Source organism: Phallusia mammillata, chromosome 7 (genome assembly GCF_965637545.1).
Source record: "Phallusia mammillata chromosome 7, kaPhaMamm4.hap1.1, whole genome shotgun sequence".
Taxonomy (NCBI): Eukaryota; Metazoa; Chordata; class Ascidiacea; order Phlebobranchia; family Ascidiidae; genus Phallusia; species Phallusia mammillata.
The window spans coordinates 7,702,117-7,727,450 of record NC_137258.1 but is presented as its reverse complement, the minus strand read 5'-3'; the positions used below and the strand labels follow the sequence as shown (position 1 = coordinate 7,727,450).

Genomic DNA, 25,334 nt, shown 5'->3' with positions numbered 1-25,334 from the left:
CGTTTAAATCTGATCATAACCTCGTAAATGAGAGGCGTGCATCATAAGCAAACGCAGGGCATGACCGCTGTAAAATGATTTTTGCGCGGTCTACCCATATAGCATGTACAGGCTCCAGATTTTAAACGGTTTAAAGTTATTGTCACATTTAAACGATGTTTTGTATGCCTTTACTGGATGTATTTTAGAGTTGACCTGTGAAAACCGTTTGTGTTTATCTTTAACCGTTTAAAATCTGGAGCTTTTATAGGCTACATAATTCGACAGCGCAAAAATCATTTTTAAAGCGGTCATGTCCTGCGTTCGCTTATGATGCACGCCTCTCATTTACGAGGTTATGATTAGATTTAAACGATATTTTGTATGCCTTTACTGGATGTATTTTAGAGTTGACCTGTGAAAACCGTTTGTGTTTATCTTTAACCGTTTAAAATCTGGAGCTTTTATAGGCTACATAATTCGACAGCGCAAAAATCATTTTTAAAGCGGTCATGTCCTGCGTTCGCTTATGATGCACGCCTCTCATTTACGAGGTTATGATTAGATTTAAACGATATTTTGTATGCCTTTACTGGATGTATTTTAGAATTGACCTGTGAAAACCGTTTGTGTTTGTCTTAAACCGTTTGTCATCTGGAGCTTTTATAGGATACATAATTCGACAGCGCAAAAATCATTTTTAAAGCGGTCATGCCCTGCGTTCGCTTATGATGCACGTCTCTCATTTACGAGGTTATGATCAGATTTAAACGATATTTTGCAAGCGTTTACTGAATGTTGTTTAGAGTTGGCGTGTAAAAACCGTTTACATATACCTCAAGCCGTTAGTGGTCTCAAACACGTTAAAGCCTGTACTAATGAAAATGATGAAACACCAAATGCACAGTGAGGACAACACTTTATTGATGGAAAAAGCACCTTATGAACCCAATTTCCACACTTCAACATTTTCAAGTTGAGTCCCATAGTTATATGAAGCAGAAATAAATGGGAAGAGAATAAATAATTACATTCACAGCAATTGGTTGATTGGTCAGTTAAAACCTGCATTTACAAGTACATAGTACATACTAAACAAGGATCTTTAAGTAAACAGACTAAAATAAAACAAAAAGGTGAAACAATATTGTACAGCTGAAAATGTAATGATTTGCTGAATTATCAAGAAAATTAAACCGGATATCATGTGAAAGATGAGGTTGAACCACCCAATTGTTACAACATGCTATCATGCAGACTACTGGTCAAAACTAGAGGTTCTCAATTTATGTCTGATGAATCACTTCAATGTCCGATTCTACATCAGAGTGCAAAACATTCTCAGAATTTACATGAGACCATAATCACCATGGAGGTAAAATAATATCAACGCCTACAAATGTTTGAATACAAATTCTTAATTTGGGTATAAGAACTAATAAATAAACTTGCAGGCAGGTAGAACAGTGGAAAAGAAATAACACATATTCCGATTTGATTCATGTAAAACTAAAGTATGTGGTGCATATCTCGACACACAATTTTCTCCTGTGAGGCAAGTAACAGGTCGTATACATCAATGATTTTGCTGACACTTTAAGAGAGAGCTGTTTTTGTCGACAAAATTCTTCCGCAATGAAAGAGTTTCTTCAATTTTTTTGATATGGAATGTTTCTGTTGATTTTTTCAAGCTTTAAGCATTTTTCCCGGATGGTGAACTGCAATAAAAAAATAAAGATAAAGTGTATGCTCATTTGACTTGACAATTATGGGTTAAACAAAAGAGACTTGAGTTTAGTCACCAATAAGCAGTCTAAGTGTTATAAAACAGAGTTAATATTCAATATTGGGGTTTTTAACTGTGCTAAAATTCAAAATAACATCAGCCAGAAATACAGAAAGAGTTGAGTTTAGAAAGGCAGTAACAAGGCAGCCACTTACTGTAAATCATTTCAATTCAAATCCAATCTACAAGCCCTCATATGACAGTGTGCTGGTCCTCACTTTGCTTCATACAAAGGTAATAACTTGAAATTCTTCTCACTGAAAGGTCTCTTTGCATTGCTTCATTGCCAGAACCTTGATGCCAATCAGGTACTTCAATCTTGATTCTTGGCTCATTTTAGTGTTTAACATATTCATTTCACAGCTTAGAATGCATTTGTTTTTGTCTTGCTGTTTTACAATTAACTGCCATTTTGATATAAAACCCAATTTACCTGCGATTATTATCACAGCAAAAATAATATTTGCCAATAAAAAACAAATGCCATTACCGATAAAACCGTCCGCAATCGGGCTGTGTTATAACACAGGTTCTAAAGATTCTAATCCCGCCCGATAAGAAACGCATTATTCTGCGTAACACAGCCGATTTTAATCGGGGTCTTCCAGACGGATCGGGTGGGATTTTGCTGAACAATGAAACAATCTTTTGCTTGTATTTTCGTAATCCTGCACACGGCAATGGCGTGACACGATTTTTTCTCCAGTATATCGTAAAACATTGCGATTATCTGACTTAGATGAGAATAGAACATTTTATCAAGTTTATATTTAAGCACAAAGGAATAAAAAAATGTGCCAAAATGTTTGTGTGGATTATATAGCATTGGATATTTCGCACTTGTTTCGCAAGTCATCTGACGAAACAAATGACGTCAGTTATGTCACCATGATGTTTTTCATCAACAGCGACGTTGTTTGCAGAATTGCTGCTGTTGTCATTTAAGTTTAATTGCTTATGATTCGTTGCTTGGTAAAACTTGGCTTTTTGTGCATTTTGTTATATGTTCAGATTTTGCTTTGTCGGTATAACACAGAGCAACCAGGTTAGAAAATCCAACTTGTGTGGCGAATGGATTGAACCTTTTGTGTTTTGGTCTATCTATCCATAACCTGCTTGTACAGTTTGCGGTACTAAGAATTTTCTTTGTCGCCAAAGAGAAAAACATCCCAATACCATCAATGAAATTAATATGTTTAATAGTTAAACACTCACTCCTTACGGTGGAGATCATTTTACTCAAAAATTTGTTATTTCTGATTCTGCTATGGCATTTTAACTATGCATAATTTTGAGGGCAAAAACAGTATGTGTTTTTATATTAATATGGTACTGTGATATGTGTTCAGTGTCAGTCTTTGAATGGCAAAAAATGTGTTGCAAGTTAATTGTACTAAATTATAATGTGCTTAACTATTTGTATTGAACTGGGCGTGGTATTCTGTACAATTTTTTTACCCAAGGCTTTGCAAAACATATTTTAATATGTGTACAATCAATGCAAGATTGCAAGAAGCGTAGACTATTAGGCATTTATAAGTAAAACATCTGTATGGATAATTGGATGGTTTATCGATTCTGTTTGTTTGAAACCAAATTTACACAAAAACTTAAGAATCAAAAAAAAGTTTCAACAGGACTCCTGTATAGTTTCATATACAATGATAAACATATAATCCAGTCAAATCCAGCCTTTGTTATTTAGAATGTGTCAATAACTATGTGTTAATCACATGGCAACAGTAAAGGATGATGACATAAGGTAAAGTTCAAACAATACAAAAATGTATTATGCAACTGCAGTGTGACCAACTAGATTCCTCATTATATCTCGAAATAAATCCATTTAATGTTTTTTTTAAGATTTAGTTTACTGTTGTTCAAAACAAAGACAAGTATGTGTGCATTGCGAATTAATCTCTTGCAAAAGATCAGCAGTCAAGTGCAAACTGCAACTGTCCTAGCTCAGCGTGCCTATCATGAAAAGGTGATTGATCACTATGAGAACCCAAGAAATGTTGGTACTTTGGACAAGAAATCAACCACAGTGGGAACTGGTTTAGTTGGTGCACCAGCATGTGGCGATGTCATGCGTTTGCAAATTGAAGTTGATGATGATGGGAAGATAACTGACGCCAAGTTTAAAACATTTGGGTGTGGTTCAGCCATTGCGTCGAGCTCTCTTGCAACAGAGTGGATCAAAGGAATGAACATTGACAAAGCCAGCACCCTGAAGAACACAGACATCGCCAAGGAACTGTCATTGCCCCCTGTGAAATTGCACTGCTCAATGCTGGCAGAGGATGCAATCAAAGCCGCTATCAAGGACTACAAGGTTAAAAATCAACCAAAAGAGTGAAGTATAAGTCAGAGAATGTTTGTGTATTTATGCAAGATACCAATGCATGTTTTCAGTGTAAATGTACATAAAATTAAAACACAAATTGCTCTAAACTACCAAAACTAAAATGGATGGAAACTACCAATAAAATATTTGCAGTCAACTTTTCAGTTTGCTGTTTATCAAATACAATGTTTTTCATTAGCCAATCAAATGCATTTGTGTTGTGGCTTTGTTTTGACTGTATATGTGTACACTTTCATACTCATCAGTACTGTATATCACTTGGACAAAGATCACAAAGTAAGCATCTGTATTTTTGATGATATTGTGTAACAATTGTTGCACCAAGCTCAAATTTGCTGTGATAATAGTAATTATTGGTATATTATTCATTTGTAAAAACAACACAACGTTTCCTGGGCGTGTTTTTGTTTGTTTTTATTTGGTGTTGGCAGCTTGCATATTTTTCCCTCTTTTTCGTGTGTGTTTTCCCTTTGCTTCAATACAACAACAATCAATGTACTGTTCCAAGAGATGGTTTATTAAAATAGCTCGGGATTTTACATATTTAAAAAATACGGAAACATAACGTAAAGTCGGGCCCGGATTCCGTTTGTTACTAAAACCAAAGCCTAAGCCGGCCCAACTTACAACTCTGTCACAACAACGATTTGATACTAGTTTTTGCCACCTAATGTGATAGGCGTCGTATTGAACTTCGTATATTGTGTTGTTGTTTAGTAAGCTTATCTCGGAAGTTGATTATGCTAAACCGCCGATCGGCATGAATAACTTATTTCCTGTAGCTCAACAAAAGCAAATCGCTTAACATTTTAAATCATTGGTTTTTGCATTGGCAGTCAGTGTCCTAGTCCACTTAAACGAGATAGGTCTTTGTTTGTGAAGTAACGCACCTGGGATTTTTAAATTGCGAATAAGTCACGAATCGCCAACCTTTAATTCAGAAGAGCCGTTTAGAGCAGTTTAATATTTATTTTATGCGTCGCCTTTGGTAGAGTTGGTTAGACTTGCTACGCACCGGGGTTAGAAACAAAATCTTGTTAAATTAACGAGCTTGAAAACATGTTGCTAATTTTTCTCGCAAAAAAGGCGACCCCAGTCACTTATGGCAAACCATCTTCATCTTCTATTACGCGAAGTAATACTGCGCAGCATTTTGAAATTGCTTGCTTTTTGCGTTGAAGTTGTTTTGCTCATTTGTCTTGAAATGTTTTTCGAATAGCCTACTGTTGTTGCGTAGGAATAATTTCAGTTACATATTTCAAGGGATGGTAAATGTACTTTGATAAAGTTGAAAAATGTTTTGAAGTTTGTGTTTTTGAGTTTTTAGCCTCGAAACAGAATTATGGTTCAATAAGTCTTGTAAATACATAACATCAAAAACCGCAGTAGCTTGGATAACATCTGTTGTGAACGGTTAAAAAGGTATTTTCTTTAGAATTCGACGCCTCACAAGTTTCTGGAAAAATACGCATGCGGTTCCCGCGATGCAAAAAAGCGAGAGCAGGGCTAAAATATTCGTAAACAACATCCCGATTTGAATTTACGCTTTTCGGCGATTTGCTTGAACGTAAATGAGCAATTACCGAAAGACACGACGAATAGTTTCATCTGTACGCAACCTACCTAGCCAGTTTCATGAAATACGTGTTGGCGCCGCCCGGGGCAAAATGTTCTGTACGAAGGTAAAACGTCAATCCAACGGCCTCATTTACTGCTATTTGTTACAGTCAGGTGTTCGTTAGGTTACTCGAGAAATTAAGTTCAGAAAGAGTTTTATTGTGTATCAACCAAAACTGTTCGTTTAGGAAAGGTTATTTTGTTTGGACTGGTCGGCATCTTCAATCGAAAAATGTCTATTCACACCTCAATTCCAGCGAAGTCGCCACAACCTCCTCCAAGCATTGTTATGTCAAACCCTGCTTCAATTCACCCAGATCAAGATCCACATGAAGAGTAAGTTTCTGTTTAAAAGGTTTTACCAGTAAGGTTATAACCACGTGCATTGACCTTCCTCAACGTTTGTTTGCCATTTAAGTTGTATTTACAATTATTATTACGTAACCTTTATTTTCATTATGGGATTGGCTATAATTGTTACCACTTGTTAAACTTAAAGCGATATATTAATTGTGTGCCGGTTACGCAGGCTTATCAAAATGAGACTTGGGACTTCATCACATCACACCAACCCGCGTTCAAGAACACTCGTTGCTTGGAAAAACAGCATGCCCCTGGACGAGTACAGATTCGTTCGTGAACAAAAACGGAATCAGAAAAACATCCCCACGACGTAAGACACGTTTATTGTGAGGTTTCACGCGGTTATTTTTTTTATCTCAAAACTTTGTATTTCAGTTCATCGGATTACAATGAGCAGCATTTGATAATTGCTCATCGCTTGGCCGAGTTGGAAAAACGTCGTGTTGGAACACGCTACCTGCCTAAAGATCAGAGTACCCCAGAAGCCAAAAAGAATGCGATTAAAGACTCTGTGGCCAGTTGTGTAGTCAGTTAAACCTTTTGATCATGCGGTTGCCGATATTGCCTAAACGTTTCTCATTTTATCTTGTGGCCGACTTATTAGAATCTGTACCATGCAGCGTTTACTATTTGTCGTTTTGACCAGCAACACTGATACATTTTGTCACTCAAAGTAGCACCAACTTCTGTCATTAGGCAAAGTTGGACCGGCAATTCGGTCTTTGTAGAGTTGGTTGAAGTTATTTATGTTTCGTTGTATTGAATCTCAATCTCAATTCAATAGTTTATGCATAATCTTCTGCAGCCAATGCCTGTGTTGCATAAGAAACAACTTTAAAAGCGCTGTTTAATAAGCTGCTGATAAGTTTATCCATATTGTACCTGCTATGTTTGTGTGATATTGCTGCACTTAAAAAACAATTGTGTAATTTGTACTTGCATGTTCTTTTTGTACTTAAGTAGTCACATTTATGAGTTTTATTCTTGAGGCAACCTATTGTTGGGGATCTAATTTGATACAAGCTCCTACTTCAAAGTTAGATTTACGTGGAACATATAAATAAGCAAGGCTATCCAACGATTTCGAAAGGGTATTTTTTTGGAAAAAATTGACCATTGTGGGCATGTATTTTACCATTGGAGTTTATTTTATGTCACTTTGTAACTTCCGAATGGAGTTTTTTCTGCAAATACCTAATAGTCTGAAGACATTTAATTACTGTTACGTTGCAACATGAAGCCGCAATATCTATTAAATTATAACGACACTGATTAAATATTTGCATGTAAGAAGGTCATTACAAGTTTTCGCACTTGCAGTTGTTATTACAACAATCTTTTAATGGCTGAACTATTTAGTGTTATAATTTGGTTGCTACAACCACTAGGTGGAGATCAACAACCATCACGAAACGAAACAAACATCGACTGGCTAACGGAAATTGGTGCTGGCTTCTCAAGCGAAGTTTTATTTGGCCTGGTTTGGGCTTGCCAATATCTCAAAATCAGGCACAGTTCCACAATTGTTTACCTGACCAACAATATGCTGAAGTCCCAGAAATAGTTTTCAAATATACAAAGTTATTAAAACCTGACCCAATATGTTATAATTGTAAATTGTCATTGTTCTTGTTGTGTAGCCGTAAATTGTCGTTAACGAAACATTTTGTGTCAAGATACAGTAAAAAGTGGGCCTAGGTTTCAACCAGCTCCTAGTGCGCAAAACAACGTAAACATGCTTCAGACTATTCTTCGTTGTAAAGTGTCAGTCAGTCAATTTGCTTTGGGTCAGGTAAGTGTCAAGCCATTCATTGTACAACAAGGTGCCTCTAGTTTGCAGTTTACCCTTAAGCATTGAGCGCACGTCCAAGCCTTTTACCTTCCCGGGCAGCCAACTGCGAGCCTGGCACCGGGAGGCAGCTGTTTGAACGAGTGTGTGTACGCGTGCATTTACATCAGACCTGCCCTGTGGAACCCAACGTCACAACGACAATGCACACACACAGCGCACGCCTGTCCGCACAACATTCGGACCAGTCACAGTAGACCAGGCTGTGTCGGGTTGTCGGGCGCATTTATTAAGTAGGCCATGACAGAAACTGAAAGTACATGACATGTAAGGTGTTATGTAGAGGTTAGAGCAAACGTAGCATATGCAAGCATTGATTAGTGGTTAACTGTGGTCCACGATCACAACAGGTTTGCGTAAGTGGTGGGCCAAAGCGTCCGCCGATAGTGCTAAACACCACAGACTAAAGCGAAACCAGTCTTAGGGCAGGAGCGTGTGCGTTACGTGGAAAAGGCGGGTTGTGATCTATCGCCTATTTATAGGCACATAGTATAGTTAAAGCAAAGGGAAGTTAAGTGTCTCTTTTGAATTTAGTTAAATGCGAGCACAAAATCATTGCTTACCCATGCTCTTTGGTCGACTAATTCCAATAGCTATGTTAGCCCGATTGATATTTGGTTTGCAGGTTTATGTAGTTGAAATGTGCTGGTCCAATTATAGTGATTTTATATAGCGCCAAAATGCCGCGATCAAAAAATCCAAACCCGCACAAAAGTTCGTGTGTAAAAGGTAAGATAATTTTTGGTGGTGTGAATATCATAAGGTGCATTGTGGTGAAGTCTATTGTTATGTATGTAAGTAAGAGAATATACGGATATTCCAGACTCGCTGAACCAGCAAGAAATGGATTCTTATTCACCACCAGATATTGACGGTTCGGACTACGATGATGAACAAAACATGGATTCTGACCAAGGTACCACTGATGCGACTATAAATCCAGAGGCTACACTTCGGGTAAAAACGGAAATGGACGAATCTGGTGGTTTTACATGGAGCGCTGCAGCTGCAAACGATGCTAACAGCAGTGTAGACACGGCAACACGCCAGGCAATGACTGATCCGCTCATTTCTAGTGCGTTTTCAATTAGTGCTGTAAAAAGTAAAGGAGTCAGTGATTTGCATCACGACATAAAAGATGAAGGCACGCACGAAACTGAAGATTCTGCTGTTGGACAGTTTTCTCACATGACCATGAAACGTGGGACATTGGTCGGAAAACGCACCTTGCGTCAAAAGAATGACAATAAGTCTAAAAGTAAACATATACCTTTTCCCATACTCGGAAACCACAACCCCAACATTTTAAACTGGTAAGTTTTGTTTACTGGTGCATACTTTTAAATACTGACTACACACAACAGTAGCTTAACTATAATTGTTATGCACTGCAAAAATAATACCACGATATGATACGACAAATTGTTATGATCACAGATCCTTGCAAAGTTTAATTTCAACATTAACTGTTAAAAAAACGAGGAAGTTACATGTAGATTCGGTATTTTGATCATTTGCGTTATGTTACTAAATATATATAGGTTAACATGCGGTAAGCTGAAGTCTGGCCAAGCTGAAGGCTAGCGGACAGTAACCCTTTGTTGACCTTTTTAGGTGAACACAATTTTCGTTGATGCGCAGTTCATGGCTTTGTTAACAATAAACTTGGTTTGATATATATTTGGAGTATAAGTCTTATTTGACGAGTTTGTTTATGTGCAATTGATCAAATATTACACCTCATATTCTGCAGGTTTCGCGATCGTTTTACCTTCAAGGAAGGAAAAAGGCTGTCTGCATCGCAAGTCATCAAACAGTATGAGAAGGATTTTACTAACACGGCGGATTTTCCTTTAATTAACTTCCAGGTACATTGCTTGCTTACGCCCACATAACAGGCGATTGGAGTAGTTTTTGAGTAACAGTACGTGTGCGTTTCGTTTGCGGAATATAACTAAATGTGTGAGGCCAATATCAGTCTGCATTGTTTTTAGGTATCCTTTGCAGTTAGGTATGTTTTCGTTCTGTTAATTTGTACAAAAGTCTAGCCAAACTGTATTTTAGCTCAGATCAAGGGACCAAGTTGTCTTATGTTAGCAGGTGGGGCACTTTCTGCGAAGAGTGTTTCCCACAATTGAACGCTGCAAGATTACTCACCGTGGAAAACGGATTTGGGTTTACAGAAACCTTTGTTTAGCCGAAGAAAACCAAAGCGAACTAAATAACGAGGTGTCGGAAAGTATATCGGAATCTTCTCACAAAACAGGTAAACAATTTTTAAGGTCAGTGGTTTGTACAGCATGTTTTATAGATTGTGGATATACCATACACATTGTTGAACTTGGTCCATGCAGACCATGTTGTTTGTTGACGCCCGTTCGTCTAGAGGTGTGTGTCCCGGGCATTTAATCGAGCAGGTCGGTCGTGTGGGAGCACAACAATGAAGTAACATGCGCCCGGCTGCCTGTGCTCGCAGACAGACAGGATATACGAGAGGTTGCCCTGTGATGGCTTTTCGGTCACAGGCAGGCAAACGCACTTTTCGGGTGCGGTCGCGAGGTCTAAGCCTCGTTAACTCTAGACGACATCAGGGTAACATTGTTGTTAATTGGCCAAGTTGTAAGCTCGCCAAACCACGCGGATTGGGCCTGTATGTCACATCACAGGTTAATACCAAAGCAACTTGAATGTTATTCGTTGCACACGGGATTAGAATACTTATTTGACCCCATAAACAGTACTTTCAAATAAGTTTTACTGTCGATAGATGGCGGTAGATTGCTATCGTCGGTTGACGTCAGAAGGTCGACGCGCGTGAGGCGAAAGAAATCATACGACAACGAGTTCGAATGCACAGACGACAACGGGTAAGAAGGGATTTTATTATGTATGAAACTCAAATCAAGATGGGTAACTCTGCGATGTAAGTCGGGAGTTTGTCGGTTGGCGATACAACTCAAATCAAATAGTTACAAAGACACCCTAGTCAAGCCCTAAACACGAAACATAAGCTTTCTTGTGCTCATCCTATCATACATAGTCGTATACCAAGGTGCTGCGATTGTATAGTCAACTGCACCTTAATCGTAAGCCTTGAAGTAAACCAATCATTAAAATTTTTAAGCTAACAACAAAACATTGGTGTAAGCAAAATTTGCAAAATGTGCAACCTACACGAAAAAGGCACCGTATATAAATAACTTAATTTAATCGATCTTTTAAGACAATGTGTGTATGTGTTGTATGACTTAAACCTAATCAGTAAGTTGTAAAATCAAGCTGTTCCACTGGTTGTTAAAGTTTATGAGGCTAACATGATAATGTTTGCAGTCGAATGTCGCAAAAGCGAAAATCACGGAGCTCAGGAATTCTTTACAGCCTCCTTTATCCGCCCCAAAGTGAAATTGGTACGACTGATAAACAGGAAGGTCTGCTATCTGCCTCTAACGGAAAAAGGAAACTGATCCACGAAGAGTTGGTGCTAGAATGGTAAGCAATTTCGGCAAAGGTGTTCATACTTCTTTTTCTGGGTGCATTCGTGCGAAATTAGTACATATGTACAGGACTTTAGCGGATTATAATTTTGTAAAGAATATGTACTGGTACGTGTTTGTCGTTTTCAGGTTGCGTGAAAATTATGAATACGCCGAAGGTTTTCACGTACGCAGCTTGGACGTGCTGCGACGTTACAACAGATGTCGGGAAATTCATGTCCAACACCTTTGCCAGGTCGGGAGGTACATCAAAATGGTGTTTCCACAAGCAAAGCATATGCGAAAGTACGTTTCTGAGATATGCTAAGTTATTTAAGTTCAAAAGTTCGACTCGTACAGCTATATAGTATATACATCTACCTGAATGTCCAAAGGTTTTTGGTCTCGCATGTGATTTCAAAATTTGAACGTACAAATTTTCCGAACTATTCGTTTTGTAGAAATCAGTTTTTTAGTTGCGGGAAAGTTTTCGGTGGCCGTTGTACCATTATACTTTGGTGGCCACTGGTACTTACATGGTAGTCAATGTAAACCAGGGCTTCTCAAACTGTGGGTCACGACCTAAATTGGGGTCGCGAAACATTATGCGTTATTATGTCACTGTCACAATAAATGTTATACGCGCGTAAATTTATTGTTTAAACATCATTCACGTGTATAGGCTACCGCTATACCCACCAAGGGGTCACGTAGAAATTTCTTTTCTTAAATGTGGTCGCTGAGCAAGAATGTTTGAGAAGGCCTGATGTAAACGATCAAGGATCTATCAGTCATCATTTTCAATAAAGGACTAGTTAGGAAAGGAAAGGCAAGGTATCGCGAATTTAATGTCGTATTGCAATGTAGGACAACGAATGGAGGGAAGCGTGAATGGATATACTGCAATGTACGTGCAAAAGAAGAAGGTGAGATTTCAACAGAGCCGGAATGGACGCCACCGCCTATTGAGGAAGAGGCTCGTCCTTCCATGGCGTCAACTGGGATATTCAGCACAAAATCGCCATCTTTGGTCACAAGCGCCGAAGCACCGACAGAACAATCCGAATCCGAATCCTTTCCTCCAATCACTCTTGTTTCGTTACCTTCGGAGTTGAGTAGCATTTATTTGGATGACGATGAAAAAAACGATCAGCAACACCTTTTGGCACCGAGTAAAACTGTATCCACTATCAGCGACACTGAAAGCTTCGCAACAGTTTCATCGCATTTAGGTCAAACTCGTATGACCATAGCCGAGCAAAAAAACAATCATGCACACCCAACGAGGCGTTCTCACCTGGAGTCGCAGATCGACCGACTACGTAGCACCAAATCAACTTTCCGCCCTGTACGTTTTCAGCCCGAGCGCGTTGTTAATGCGGCTGACAGGGACGATACCTCCACAGGCGACAACCACACGCGGTTAGGTGCCACACCCAAAATCGGGAAGTTGTGGTCTATTAAGACGGACGTTCCTGCCCGAAAAATTGAAAATTCTAAACGCGTACCAGTGGTTCCAAACCGATGGATAACTACCAAACGAAAGATATCACAGGACGGTAAGGGGCCCAGTCAACCGCCTGGCAAACTCAGCATCATCAAGGTGTCGTTAGGAAACAACAAATCGAAAACTCAGTCATCCAACGAAAGTGTTGTTTCGTCGAGTAGCAACCAACCGAGCAAGCCATTTACCCAAGATATTTATCAAATACACAATGAACGCTTGCTGCTAAACCCTCAAGCAAACTCGAATGCAAGCGCAGCTAAAGCGGTGCAGTTGTGTTTGCCAGAGTTGGAGGTGAGATAATTGATTAGGAAAACTGTTTTTGTTTTAGTATTCTGTGTGGCTTCAGTCTACTTGTTTTGTAAAATCTCCTGAAATTCCCTGAAAATTACTCGTGCAAAAACTATAACCGCTTATGTAGTGTTTTTACATCGCCAGACGTACAAATCCCACTGGTCCGGATGGGCTTTTACTCCAACCAGACCAACTACGGAAAAGCAAGACTACTTCGAGTGGGTATTATTCGAGGGTAACATGCTTTGCAACGGACAACGCGTCTTTCGTGAGCTGCGCATTTATGATGATTGGTCAGTGTCAATTCACGTTTTGGGAAGAAAGGTTTACGCCGACGAGGTCGGAGGAATTACTGACCTAAAAAGAACCAGGGCTAGCATTGATAAGGTAATGTACAATTAGTGTAATCTAAACCTGTTCCATTTAGAAAGCTAAAATAATCGACATAAAAGCATGATACCTTATTTAAATTAAGTTGAAACTGTATGCAGTGTCTGCAGCTTAAAATAGTCCAGCTTTGAAACACGTCTAGGTTGTAAAAGCCTTAAAAGTATTTTGGTTTGTTGACCTAGTGGTGACCGGCCCTTAGCCGATAAAAACCGCCGTCAATTTAATTAAGTACATAACTTTTGTAAAAATATAACCGCTGCATCAGGTCATGCAAACCCTTGCTGACGCCAAATTGTGCCGTGGATTTGCGTCGCCCCGTCTAAGTGAAATGAAAGTTCATGGTGTAATTGTGGCTAAACCCGAAGTCTGGTCGAAACGCCTTGCCGACAATGAAGAACTGCGCCATCGAGCGATTAACTGCCAGGTTGGTGGGATTCAATTAGTGTAAATTACAAAATGCCCACAAACGCAACATTTATTCTTCTTGTGCCTTTAAGCGGCCAAAAAGCATGTACAATGATGTAAAAACATTCTTTGTTTTTGAATAGATGATATTTTCATTTCTATCGTTTAGTCTTTGTTTAATCCAGGGGTGCACAAGCACGGCCGCGGAATCGTATTTATGCTGTAAACATATATACTAAAATATATGATCTGACGGCAGTGAGGTAAATAACACTCATTTACTAGATGTTTGGATGTCGAAACTGGTCTAAATTGTTTTGAGGGGCCGAAAAAAATTTAACCAGCCCATCATTAGGCGGCCGTCATTGTGAAAATGTTGTGCGATTAAGTTGTCATATCAAGACTGCTGAAAACCGACTCTTACTAATTTTCTACCCTTTGAACACAGGTTTTACACCGGACAAGCAACGAGTGTTGTAGCAAATGCACACGCATCATTCAGGTTAACAAGCAGAAACATGTTGGGTTGAGCAATTTGATGTCTTGACGTTGCCACATATCGATTAGAATATTTCGGACAAGGATTGACCTTTTTAAGTAAATCGACAACAGCACTGCCAAATTTATGAACGTTTTTCTTCTCTATAAATATGTGCGACTTGAATTTCTAATGCATGACTAACATCCGGTTCTCCTTTCATGCACCGAAGTAACTTATACGAGTTTTTTTTTTCCTTCTTCGTTGTTGCACAATATAAAAGTTTTTGGGCTGTATGATACTGCTATTGTCTGTCTTAGTTTAATAACTGATCTGCCCTCGTTTTAGAACAGTTTTCTCAAGTATTAATCTAACAGTAACCAGTCGAGACATAACGCACTGTAAAAAATGAATTCAAATGAAAGCAGCGAAAAATGCAAACAAGTTGACATTATCTGTGTGTGGTACTATTTAAAACTTTGGATTTTGATAAATTTTGTGGTGTTAAAACAATCTGATCACCATTCACACTGACATAATATGACATATTGTCTTTGGGATGTTGCGTTCTAATGTCTCCTCCACCAGCTTTGGTTAAGGATGAGATTGGCAATGTTAAAATGTGCTCCCCAGAACTGGTCAAGGACAGTGGCAAGGTAACAACATCCACTGCTGAGTCCGGTGTCTTCGATTTTATTGGCTCATTAGCTTTGACAGGGGACCGTAAAATCGCTGGCTTCTTTGTTATAGGTGTTGTGTCAGGCTTGCTGGAGGTTTTTACCGTGGTAGGTGGTAAAGCCAGGATCGTGCGCTCCTTGGATTTGTGTTTAAGAAACTTCTGGGCTGGGGCAATAGAGTCCTGTAAAGATTTTTTTGTAGTTTTTCATAGTTTCCATTTTCCAACCTCCATTACACAATTAAGCCTACTGTTTAAGGGTTCTGTCTAAAATTACAGTTTTAGACAGCACCGACAGTTTAAGACATACCTCTGTTTCAAAATCCTGAACAACTTCAATCAGAAGTCTTTTCGCTTCTTCCATTTTCTTCAACCTCTCCTCTTGTAAAGGATCATGAGGAATCTGCAAATACAAAATATGTCTTCTATTAGTGGTTTTAATGACAGTGATGCATTAATATTTAAAGCACAGACTGCCATACCCATACTGATGATGTGTGTATCCTTTTTTTCCCTTTTTTGCTAGCAACAACAAAATCTTCCGACGTTTGTTTTGTTATTTTAAAATTCTTAGATAAAAACTCTGCTGCATCTAAATTCCAAATGTCATTATGTGGTTCCTCAGGGCGGACCAAACAATCAACATTATGTTGAGAAGATGCGTCCACCTCTTTGGAAGCAACTTCAGGTTGAAAATCTGGTACCCGAGTTACTTCAGGAGTGACAAGTATGCCTTGATTAACTGCTTGAACCAAGGGTATACCACCAGTATAAACAAACATATTGTCTCCATTTGAGTCTAGGACTACAGCATGCTCCTGCATGCCATTGAGTGCATTTATTTGCACCAGTGTTGTATGGCTGGCAGGGGATTGCATGTTGCCTGTTGTTCCAAAGTTAAAACCAGTCACAACCCCATCTGGAGTGACATGCACCACTTTCTGTTGTATTTCTGGAATATGAACCGCCTCTTGCCTTGGAGTTTCAGACAAGAAGGATTTCAGCATCTGGGCCAACGCAGGGGCTCCCTCTGATAAAGGTGGGATAATGGGTATTGTAAAAGGTTTAATGTTGATGCTAAGAAATGGCCATTCCAGGTTTCTGAGGTTGGATAAAGTTTCTTTCAATTTTAAATTGCCTTCAGTGCATGTTGGGTCAAAAATCACATTCATATGCTTGGGAAGTGCCCGAAACTGGTACATCAATCTATGCCCTTCAACTTTACGCATGATGCCTCTTTGATAGTAGTACCTAAAAATAATATTCAATAAGAAAACATTGGAAGGGTGAAGGATATATTTACACACCCTACCTCAAACCTCTTCCCATTGTTTCATAGTTCATATCTGGCTTCCGCTTGTTTTTCCCCCACAACCAAGACACTATCCTGGAATCAACTAACTTGAACACTGCCTGTGATATGTCAACCCAGTAAATGTATTTTGGACAAGTCAGATCATCTTGTAAAAGTGCAAGCAAAAATTCCCACAGATGATATGAGTTACCTTCAAAACATGTTGTAAAATTTTGAGTGTTATTGTGCAACTTATGATTGAAATAAATTTAGTTGACTGAAGTAAATTGAAAAAACACATTTCATTTAATTCTTAAATATTTTGACATGCAAAAATTCACACATTTTCCAAAATTTATTTTTAATTAAATGCGATATTCTTACTTTTTTCTTGAAAATGTGTTTGAAGGTTGTTTTAAATTTTATTCATCATCTACTAACCTATGGTGATTTTTCCTTTCTGAACTCCTGAAATATTTTTTAATTGCTGCTTTCTCTTGTGAGTTTCCTTCATTTTCACTGGAATCAACTGATCACTAACTTTGATGTATTGGGTCGCATTCGAGACAGCAATTGTTTCCTCTGGACATACACCATCATTAATCTCCATCTGGGCATCTTTAAACCAAGTTAGATGATAACAACATAAAGATTGATACAAGCAAAAAAGCTTAACATACCTTCCACCATGACATCTTCTTTAGATGACTGTTGCTTATATGCTGTAAACAGCAGCTGCAAATGTGCCCATAAAACAGCTCCATGTGGTATGCGCTCCTCAAACTCAGATTGACTGAACATGCAAAGCTCCCTTCCATTTATGTGCAGGTTCTTCAACTACATGATGACATAAAATAAACATTTTACACCAACAAACAATGCAGTTTGTGCAGAGTCTGGTACCTTTGATGAGTCCAAGTTAAACTGATTGATTACATAATGCATCCAATCAAATACACCATCCTCAGTCCAACTGTTGGGATGTGTCAGAAGTTGTTCAGCAAGTTTGGATGTCTGTGTTTCATCCTGTATCACCACTTCAACTCCTTCATCAACAGTGATGGTGTCATTTTCTAGCCCATCACTTTGAACAGTAAAGTCCTTCAAACAGGTGAGAACTTTTTAACTGCTTTTTCACAAGTGTTTTTAACGAACAACAAATGTATATAAAACTCAAGTATAACTTGATAAATTTGGTTTAGTTTTTTGCCTTAAATAATGTTAATGCGTAGTCATAAGAGATATAGTTTTTGTTGTATTATATGAAAAAGGAACACTGTAATTTACCAAAGTATCTTCAAAGAATCTGTTTCCTAATTGATCAGAATGGTAACTACTTGCAGATGGTTTCGAATTTGCACTTGGTGACAAGATGTCATCTGTAGTAAAAGTTTAAATTTAAATGCAACACTATCTGTTGTTTTAAAGCCACTAGTATCTTGACGTGCAAAAATTTTCCCAAAATCGCGCGTGCAGCTGCCACACTGTGCAGACTGGAGTATCTTTATGTGTTACAAACACTTTGCTGAACTTTTAATTTTTGTCAGTCACATTAACAGTTTTTTTTTAGATTAACTAGATTGTAAATTACAAATACCATTACTCACCTGTTACAATTCCATCGTTTATCACTTTAATCCCAACTAGATTATTACTACAGGTCTCTTGAGATTTGGATGTTTGACTTTCAGTACTTGCTTCAACTAAAATGTGAAAGCTTTGTTTGCAACTACTAAGTATGAGGGTGTAAAACTACTGAGGCACTCTTTAGTTGTTTAATAAAAAATGTTTTGTATACTTTTTGGTAGTTGTTAGTGTTAAGTTTTTAGCGTAACAACGGAACATGCTGCAAATTTGTTTACTTCCTACTTCCGGGTTCCTGGCGCAACTTATAATCAACGAGTATTGGTATTAATCTCAACATAATATTAAAAAATATGGTTGATCTCACCGGCACGCAGTAACAAATCAATACTTGTAGAAGTAGTGGGGCTTTCATTTCCATCTTCAACATCCTCGGACATGATTAGTTTCAATACGAATACGTCTCCATATTATTCCCAAGCAATGGCGGAAAATTAGCTGCCCATTTGATTTCTATGGATCATCCACTTTTCTGCGAGAATGGATTGTTCTTTTTTGTAAATAATAGAACGGTTGTGATTTTAGCAAATTCATCTCACGTAGTTTAGTGTTAGCAAAATTATGTTTTTTTCCATAACTTTTATTTGTAAACTGTGGGGCAATTGTACCTTTCCTAAACTGCCTTTGTCATGCATCCGCTGCAACATTGTCTCTGTAAGATATCCCCGAACAAATAATCTTAATCTGCTCAATATATAAAGAAAGTATAAGAATTCTTTTATTCTGCCACTTGTAAAGCATTGCGTGTCATAAGTGTAAAAATATAAAAAATGCACTGTTGTGAAAAAACGTAACAGATATCACAAGAAAAAGAAACTGAGCAAAACCTTGGTTGCTAGAAATATTTTTATCATAAAACACTGCTTTGATAAAAACATAAATGCAAATAAAAAAGTGAAGAGATATTGTGAACAATGCAAAACAGCTACTGTTTTCTGTTATTTAGTCCCTCTGAACTTTCAGGACTGTTGGATTTCTTGTTTTCTTCACTTGGTTGTTTTGATGCCAGTTCAACACTATTGTCACCCAACAAGGTTTGTAATTGCAGGTCCATATCTGTATCATTTAGAAGTGCTGAAGGAAATGAGATGGATGAGTTGCTGTCATTATTGATCAATGACAATCGAAGGCGCTTGGATGGGGAAAATGTTAGACCATCCAAAGAATCTCTGCAAAAGATTTTACAAAATTTCATACAACAACTAAAAAATATATTTAATTTATTGTCATTTTCTTACTCAGTGTCACTTATAATTCGCTGTGGTGTGTTTAAAGAAATGAAGCTACATGGAGACGGTGGCAGTGTTCCAACATTCATCCATGGATTTAATGGGGAAGATGGCCTAGAACTTCGAGAAGAATTGGAAATAATATCCAGGGGCGGTAAAGAGAGAGGCAACGACCTTCCCTGAAACACAAAAAACAAAACTTAAAACCCTAAATGAATTGTACAATAGTAAGTATTACCACATCTCTAAAATCCATGGAGTTGTTGATGTTAATGGAATCCAGTAAAGAGTCCATGCTTGGTGTGATCGGTCTTGTTTGAATTTGAAGACCCAGCTCATTTGGTTCTCCATTTGTAACTGCATCAGTTTTCGGTGTAGCACTATCACATTCATTCAGATAGTCTGATGGCTGTGTATCGTTTGTAACCAAGGCTGGGGAAACATCAATTGCAGATGTTACTGCACAAACACCAGACTGTTCAGCTGCAAAGGCTACAACATTTTGCAGAGGAGATTTGACTTGGTCTTTGTTTGGTATTTTTAAACCAAGGGCTTCCCCAAACATTCCACGGTCATTTGTGTTATCTGCAGGTGGCTCAGGGCTTACTCTTGACGTCATAACCACATCTTCACAAGTCTGTGGACTCATAGGCACATCTGGTTGAGACATTGTGGTTATGGTTGTCTGGGGTGCAAATCCAACTTTATTTGATCCACATGAAACAATAGATAAAGTCATCATTTTCCTGACAGCACCATCATTTGGCATCATAGTCCTTTGCACAACATAAGGTTTCCGAGACTTTCTGCTTCGATTCTGATGTCTGAACAAATCCCTTCTTCTGTTAAGTGCTTCCATTTGTCTTCTGAATTGAACATCACCAAATCTTTCTTGTACTTTTTGTCTGATTTCTTCAGGATTGGGTGACGTATCAGACACCGAGGGAAGGATTATTTGCTCAGTTTCTGAAAATGTTTTTTAGAACAAGTTACTATTCCAAGTATTCTTTTTAAAAAAGTGTTGGTTTTAAGTCTATGGCAAAGAAAATTTGACTGAAAATGAACGTATAAAAAGTACATACGTATTATTGGCCTTCTTCTGGCAATTGGGGCATTTGGAACAGCAAATGATGACTCGGGCATCATAAACTTGCTCTTGCCTCTCCCGTGATGCTTTTTTTCTTGTGGGCTGACAGTTGTGTGAGTTGGTATAGTTGAGGTAATCACCTGGCAAATAGATTACATATACATATTACAACATACAGATAACTGTTTGAAGTTACATCAGAAATAAAATCAATAAAGTACCTTGTCAATTAAGTTGCACTGAACGCTAGCATTTGCTGTCTTTTTTTCCAATGGAGAAACATTTTTACTGTTTGTCAAATTTTTCATAGCGTGTTCTTGTTCTGGGATAGATTTGTTGATTTTTTGTTTGATAAGTAAAGCAGTTTGTACCAAAGCAGTCACACCAGATGACAAAGACACCTTCCCTGAAGTAGATTCCAGGTTTGCTTTGGTTTCTTGTTTTATCCAATCATAGCACAACTTAAAATGTCCTGGTTTTCCTAGCATTAGAAACACTTCTGCTATGGTTAAGTCTGCAGCATTATCCAAGTTCCATGATCTTGGTACCGCCAAATTGGATTGAACACTAGGTTTATGAGCAGAAAAATTTTCAACTGACTTTTTGGTTGGTGGATTGTCAGAACTTTGGTAAACGTTGTCACTTACACCTTTGTTGGTATTATCTTTGTTATTTGTGACAGTGTCCTGTTGTTCAAATTCGACACTTTTGTCTGGACTTTTGCAAGCATCCTGTCCAGTGGGTTTTATAGATTTAGAGTTTGTATTCGTTTCATTGACATTTTTGCTGTTGTCATGGCAATCTGCTAGAACCGTGGCGCTGCAGTTTCCTGGGGAAGGATGTACTTTCTGCTTTGGTGATAAAACTGAATCTGCACTAGACTGTGAGTCAGTTAATTCTAAAGCAAGGCCATCTGTTGGAGTGGAATCAGTTGCAAGTAATGCAATATTTTTTTCAACAGAAACCGCATTCGAAAGTGGTGTTGTTTCAACAGAATAATCAACAACAGAAGGTAACGGTATAGCTGAACTTTCAGACACTGATAATATAGCACAAACATCACTCTCTAAACATGTTTGTTGCATTACATCTTCAGGATGAGGCACGTGAACTGCCTCTGTTTCTTCAGGATTAGTTTCAGCTCCAATGAGAACACCTTCACCATCAGAAACAGGCTCCAAAACACCAAATTCTTCATCAGAACTGTTGCAGGTTTCAAGATTGTCACACATCGGTGGCTCCTCAGGCTTTACAACTTTCTTCTTGCTTTTAGGAACAAATTTATCCTTTCCCAGTTTGCACATGGCATATGAAACTATGCAATGGGATTTAGCAGGAATAACCTGTTATCAAATGAAATGCAAATGGTATTTACGACCTATGCTAAAATATTTGCAGTTCAAGCTAAACCAGGGGCAGAAAGACTATTAAGATAAGAGCGCCAACAAAGTCACATATTTTAAAATCCATTTATATTATAGCCATATAATATATAGACACAAAAACACATGAATTAAAATGCCTAGCATTATGTGATGTTTACTGCAGTATACATTTAAATTTTACACAGACCATGTATTTTACTTATGTAAATATATATATGTGTCTGTATTTTTCAAGCAATCACCTGATGAATTTTGACCTTTGCCTTTACAGGCAAGTCAGGAGGAATATGAATTTCAATGCTACTCTCAGAGCTTTGTTGTTCAAATATGTTCAAACTGCTGCTGTTTGGTTGAAGCTGGCCATAATCAGCAACTTCAAACATTTTTTCACTTAAACTTCTCCACTTTTTGTTTAGATACAACAGAATTTGGGATAGCTGGCAGGACATGGGTATACTAAATCTAAAAATAATAAACATTTTAAGTGCATTTGGTGACAAAATCAATGCAGGGGATAAAACTGGTTGAGTAAATACCTTAGTCTGGGATTATGACCCAGCAAATGCACTTTGTTCCAAGCTTCCATGGTTAAAGGTTGTAAATCAACATTTACTCTCAATGGCAATTTTACCCGCCGGCTTTCAGTTATCCTTGATTTTTGAACTGCAAAACAAATTCATTTGAAATACATTTTTATATTATTCCAGACAAAATATACCTTCTTTGTCATGTATCTTTTTCAATGCTTTACAGGTTGGAGTCTTAATTCTGTAGGTCTTGCCCTTAATTCGAATACTCGTTGAGCCATAATTAATAAGTTCAGAAAGCTTCAGCATTTCCTTTTTCTTCAACATATCTGGAAGTGTCATGTGAATAAAATGAATTTACACACCTCAGACAGTAACCAAATGCAACTTACATCCGCCAAATCTTTTCCAAAGCTCCCCGTAGTTAATAACTGCACTCAACTCTTGCAATGCTTTGCTAAATTGATTTCCATGTACTGAAAAAAAAACATATGATGCAAGTCTATGTTTTTTAGACTCATAACAACAGCCAAACACCTACGGTAACTAGCATAAATCGGAAACTAGTCTTACCATCGTCCCCTATCAATTTGCTAATAGTGGTCCATGTTCTGTAATAGAGATGTCTAACTTGATCTTTTGTTTTTATTACACTGTCATCTCCTTTTCTTTTGTGTTTTTGTGCAATTGTTTTTTGTATTGCTTCAAAATCTTTTCCATGCTGAAACAAAACACAACAGAAGATACACAATATAGAGATTGGACAAACATGAATGTTTTCATGAGAATAACTTACCACCGCAACTGCTTCAAAGAAATGGATTTTATCATCGATACTCCACTGTTCACGCACCCTCTTTTTCTTGACAATGCCTGATTTAACATTTTCTTGTGGGCTAGATGATTGGGGTTTGGTCTTAATTTCATCTTCTGTAAGTTCTTCCAAAACCACAGAAACATTTGTTTTGATTGCTGGTACTTGTGCATTTAACTGTGGAGGTTGGTTGGAAATGGCTAGAAAAGTAAACACATATATGTGATCTTACATCATTATTTTCTAGAATAGGTTATGTTTAAGGTGAGTATGTTACATTGGGTTACCAAGCATAACATGCATTATTGGGTGTCAAGCTATTTTATAAGTTTACACTTCGGTACCAGTGTTAAAATAAGTTTACACTTCGGCACCAGTGTTAAAAAAAACTTTTTGTTTTTCATTTGAGGTGCTCATAATCAAGTGAAATTGTACCTACCACCAGGTGTTAAATCCGGTTGAAATCTTTTAACTGGTTTCACAGTAGCTCGGAGCACTGGGCCGTCAGAATGCTTTGAGCAGATTGTGGTACCACGTCTTCTCCAAACCCGCCCTTTCTCAGGCGTTGGGCTGTCTGTTGCTGCGTGTTGTATATCCTCTGGTGTAACTTCCACATCGTCATTTTCTGTTGTAAGCATTGACCCACTGACAAAAAGTGAAACTTAGCGTTAGCTTACAGTTTAATACTTTTTTACAAGCGCTTTAGTCTATCGCGTAGGCCGCACAGTACGTTAGCCTGTTACCAGCAAGATGGCCGCCATATTTATCGCGTTGGTTAAACTCGGCATTAAATGCACTATTCGGGTAAAAAAGCTATTTACATCCAGTTATCGGCGATATAACAAGCAAGTAGCTAATAGATGGGTAGCCGACTGTGGCGTTGATACTAAGCCCGTATCTATGGATATGCGTCCACGTTTATAAAGTCGACTAACAGCAAATGTACAAAAACATTACATTAACCAACTCGAGATCGCAGTTAAGACACAACGCTAACCTTGCATCGCGCATTGTCTTTGCGATTTTGGGGTCCTGTTGCATTGCATTCTTGCGTCAAAACAGCCTGAACTGAACAAAAACGAAGCCTACATGCCAGTTTATTACCACAACTTTCACGGAAACCGCTTAGCTCAGTGCTGGCCAATCACAGACCTGGAAACGTTTTGTACCAAAATATGGAAGATCAAAGCATTATTTGGGGAAGGTGATGTGGCTGAATAAGTTACCAGTCTTATTGTGGTTATTTCACTAATACATATTAATTACTAGTGACTTTTACTAAGTCGGTTGATTAGGTCAAAGAAACAAGTATTCAACTATAGTACAAATGATACTACTGCAAGCTTGGTCAACATTGCAAACAATTGTAACCTCAGCCAAGCCGTTTAAGACTACTGGCATGCTTTCTAATGTCATTACGCACAAACCCATACAATTATACACTGGGTTTACATGTCTATTGCCTAAAAATTAAACATACTTTCAATTAAGGTACAGATAAATAATTGCCTGGAAACAATACATCCCTAAACACAAAAGTGTTGCTAGTTTTCAACATCCAGTAAGACTCTTTATGGCATTTTTTGCATCTTACATTTCATAGTGAATGCAAAAACAAAATTTTTACACATAAAAGATAATGTAGGTTTTATATAGTTAAATAAGATTGATGTATTTTTCAAAAGTACAGATTTATTAACCAGATAACATGCCATGCAGTGGTTCTTAACATGTTTTCCTTGCTGCACCCCTTCCAAAACACCAACCAAGTTTCGCACCCCCCTGGGTTTTTGTATTTATATGGAATAGACCTAACCAACCTTTATGATTCAGCATCCGCGCACCCCCTAAGAACAGTTCTCGCACCCCTGGTTAAGAACCCCTGCCATAGAGTTTGTTTCTTACAGTTATGGTTCAAATTCAATTCTAAAAATAAGCTTACGGACAAAATGAACAGTGTACAGAAAATACATTTCAATGTCACACAGAAACATATAGAATGCACTCTATTTTACATTACAACAAGTCGCACTGCTTACATTCATTTTCTGTTTGGTAATGATCAAAACAATTTTGTATTTTTGTAACTTAGGTTTAAAATACAACATTTTCTTTAAAACCTCATGCCATTTATTTGATAAAGTATGTCATTTCATGACAAATGTGATTTCA

The 25,334-nt window shown here is 37.9% G+C and overlaps 3 protein-coding genes, 1 long non-coding RNA gene and 1 pseudogene across 7 annotated transcripts; 2 read left to right on the top strand and 3 right to left on the bottom strand.

The window, feature by feature from the left end:
• Positions 1–881: 881 nt before the first annotated feature.
• Positions 882–2,433, bottom strand: LOC145238511 (uncharacterized). The gene is made up of 2 exons (XR_013862137.1): positions 1,921–2,433; positions 882–1,697 (listed from the first exon to the last, which is right to left on the bottom strand). It is a non-coding gene; the product is annotated as an uncharacterized LOC145238511 (long non-coding RNA).
• Positions 2,434–5,840: 3,407 nt separating this feature from the next.
• LOC145238510 (uncharacterized) lies at positions 5,841–7,048 on the top strand. The gene is made up of 3 exons (XM_080101705.1): positions 5,841–6,086; positions 6,280–6,423; positions 6,489–7,048. Exons 1-3 carry the CDS (start codon positions 5,983–5,985, stop codon positions 6,646–6,648), a joined length of 408 nt encoding a protein of 135 aa, XP_079957831.1. The 5' UTR covers positions 5,841–5,982; the 3' UTR covers positions 6,649–7,048.
• Positions 7,049–8,562: 1,514 nt separating this feature from the next.
• Positions 8,563–14,807, top strand: LOC145237200 (uncharacterized). Of its 2 annotated transcripts, none has more exons than XM_080099971.1 (11): positions 8,563–8,691; positions 8,786–9,275; positions 9,716–9,830; positions 10,063–10,228; positions 10,730–10,829; positions 11,293–11,451; positions 11,586–11,741; positions 12,303–13,233; positions 13,378–13,620; positions 13,889–14,047; positions 14,477–14,807. In XM_080099971.1, exons 1-11 carry the CDS (start codon positions 8,643–8,645, stop codon positions 14,573–14,575), a joined length of 2,667 nt encoding a protein of 888 aa, XP_079956097.1. In that variant the 5' UTR covers positions 8,563–8,642; the 3' UTR covers positions 14,576–14,807. The 2 variants fall into 2 exon arrangements, with proteins under 2 accessions (XP_079956097.1, XP_079956096.1); XM_080099970.1 differs by having other exon boundaries at positions 10,060–10,228.
• Positions 14,808–14,898: 91 nt separating this feature from the next.
• On the bottom strand, positions 14,899–18,791 carry LOC145237201 (uncharacterized). Of its 2 annotated transcripts, XM_080099972.1 has the most exons (11): positions 18,729–18,791; positions 18,428–18,592; positions 18,084–18,179; positions 17,764–17,855; positions 17,380–17,577; positions 17,157–17,313; positions 16,918–17,094; positions 16,495–16,687; positions 15,665–16,433; positions 15,493–15,585; positions 14,899–15,365 (listed from the first exon to the last, which is right to left on the bottom strand). In XM_080099972.1, exons 2-11 carry the CDS (start codon positions 18,498–18,500, stop codon positions 14,958–14,960), a joined length of 2,256 nt encoding a protein of 751 aa, XP_079956098.1. In that variant the 5' UTR covers positions 18,501–18,592; positions 18,729–18,791; the 3' UTR covers positions 14,899–14,957. The 2 variants fall into 2 exon arrangements, with proteins under 2 accessions (XP_079956098.1, XP_079956101.1); XM_080099975.1 differs by lacking the exon at positions 18,729–18,791 and having other exon boundaries at positions 18,428–18,600.
• Positions 18,792–18,816: 25 nt separating this feature from the next.
• On the bottom strand, positions 18,817–24,345 carry LOC145237199 (protein cramped-like; annotated as a pseudogene). The gene is made up of 13 exons (XR_013861961.1): positions 24,160–24,345; positions 23,602–23,807; positions 23,145–23,362; positions 22,922–23,069; positions 22,741–22,824; positions 22,540–22,677; positions 22,358–22,484; positions 22,064–22,283; positions 20,658–21,779; positions 20,432–20,576; positions 19,588–20,315; positions 19,359–19,528; positions 18,817–19,289 (listed from the first exon to the last, which is right to left on the bottom strand). The product of XR_013861961.1 is annotated as a protein cramped-like (transcript).
• Between the last annotated feature and the right edge of the window lie 989 nt (positions 24,346–25,334).

Bases quoted from the DNA above. Each gene is read 5' to 3' on its own strand.
- LOC145238510 (XM_080101705.1), top strand. From the start codon at position 5,983: ATGTCTATTCACACCTCAATTCCAGCGAAGTCGCCACAACCTCCTCCA. The intron at 6,087-6,279 runs GTAAGTTTCTGT...CCGGTTACGCAG, and splicing joins GATCAAGATCCACATGAAGA to GCTTATCAAAATGAGACTTG. The intron at 6,424-6,488 runs GTAAGACACGTT...TTTGTATTTCAG, and splicing joins CAGAAAAACATCCCCACGAC to TTCATCGGATTACAATGAGC.
- LOC145237200 (XM_080099970.1), top strand. From the start codon at position 8,643: ATGCCGCGATCAAAAAATCCAAACCCGCACAAAAGTTCGTGTGTAAAA. The intron at 11,742-12,302 runs GTACGTTTCTGA...ATTGCAATGTAG, and splicing joins CAAGCAAAGCATATGCGAAA to GACAACGAATGGAGGGAAGC. The intron at 13,621-13,888 runs GTAATGTACAAT...CCGCTGCATCAG, and splicing joins CCAGGGCTAGCATTGATAAG to GTCATGCAAACCCTTGCTGA.
- LOC145237201 (XM_080099972.1), bottom strand. From the start codon at position 18,500: ATGTCCGAGGATGTTGAAGATGGAAATGAAAGCCCCACTACTTCTACA. The intron at 17,578-17,763 runs GTAAATTACAGT...ACCTGTTTGAAG, and splicing joins GATTCTTTGAAGATACTTTG to GACTTTACTGTTCAAAGTGA. The intron at 16,434-16,494 runs GTAGGGTGTGTA...TATTATTTTTAG, and splicing joins ACAATGGGAAGAGGTTTGAG to GTACTACTATCAAAGAGGCA.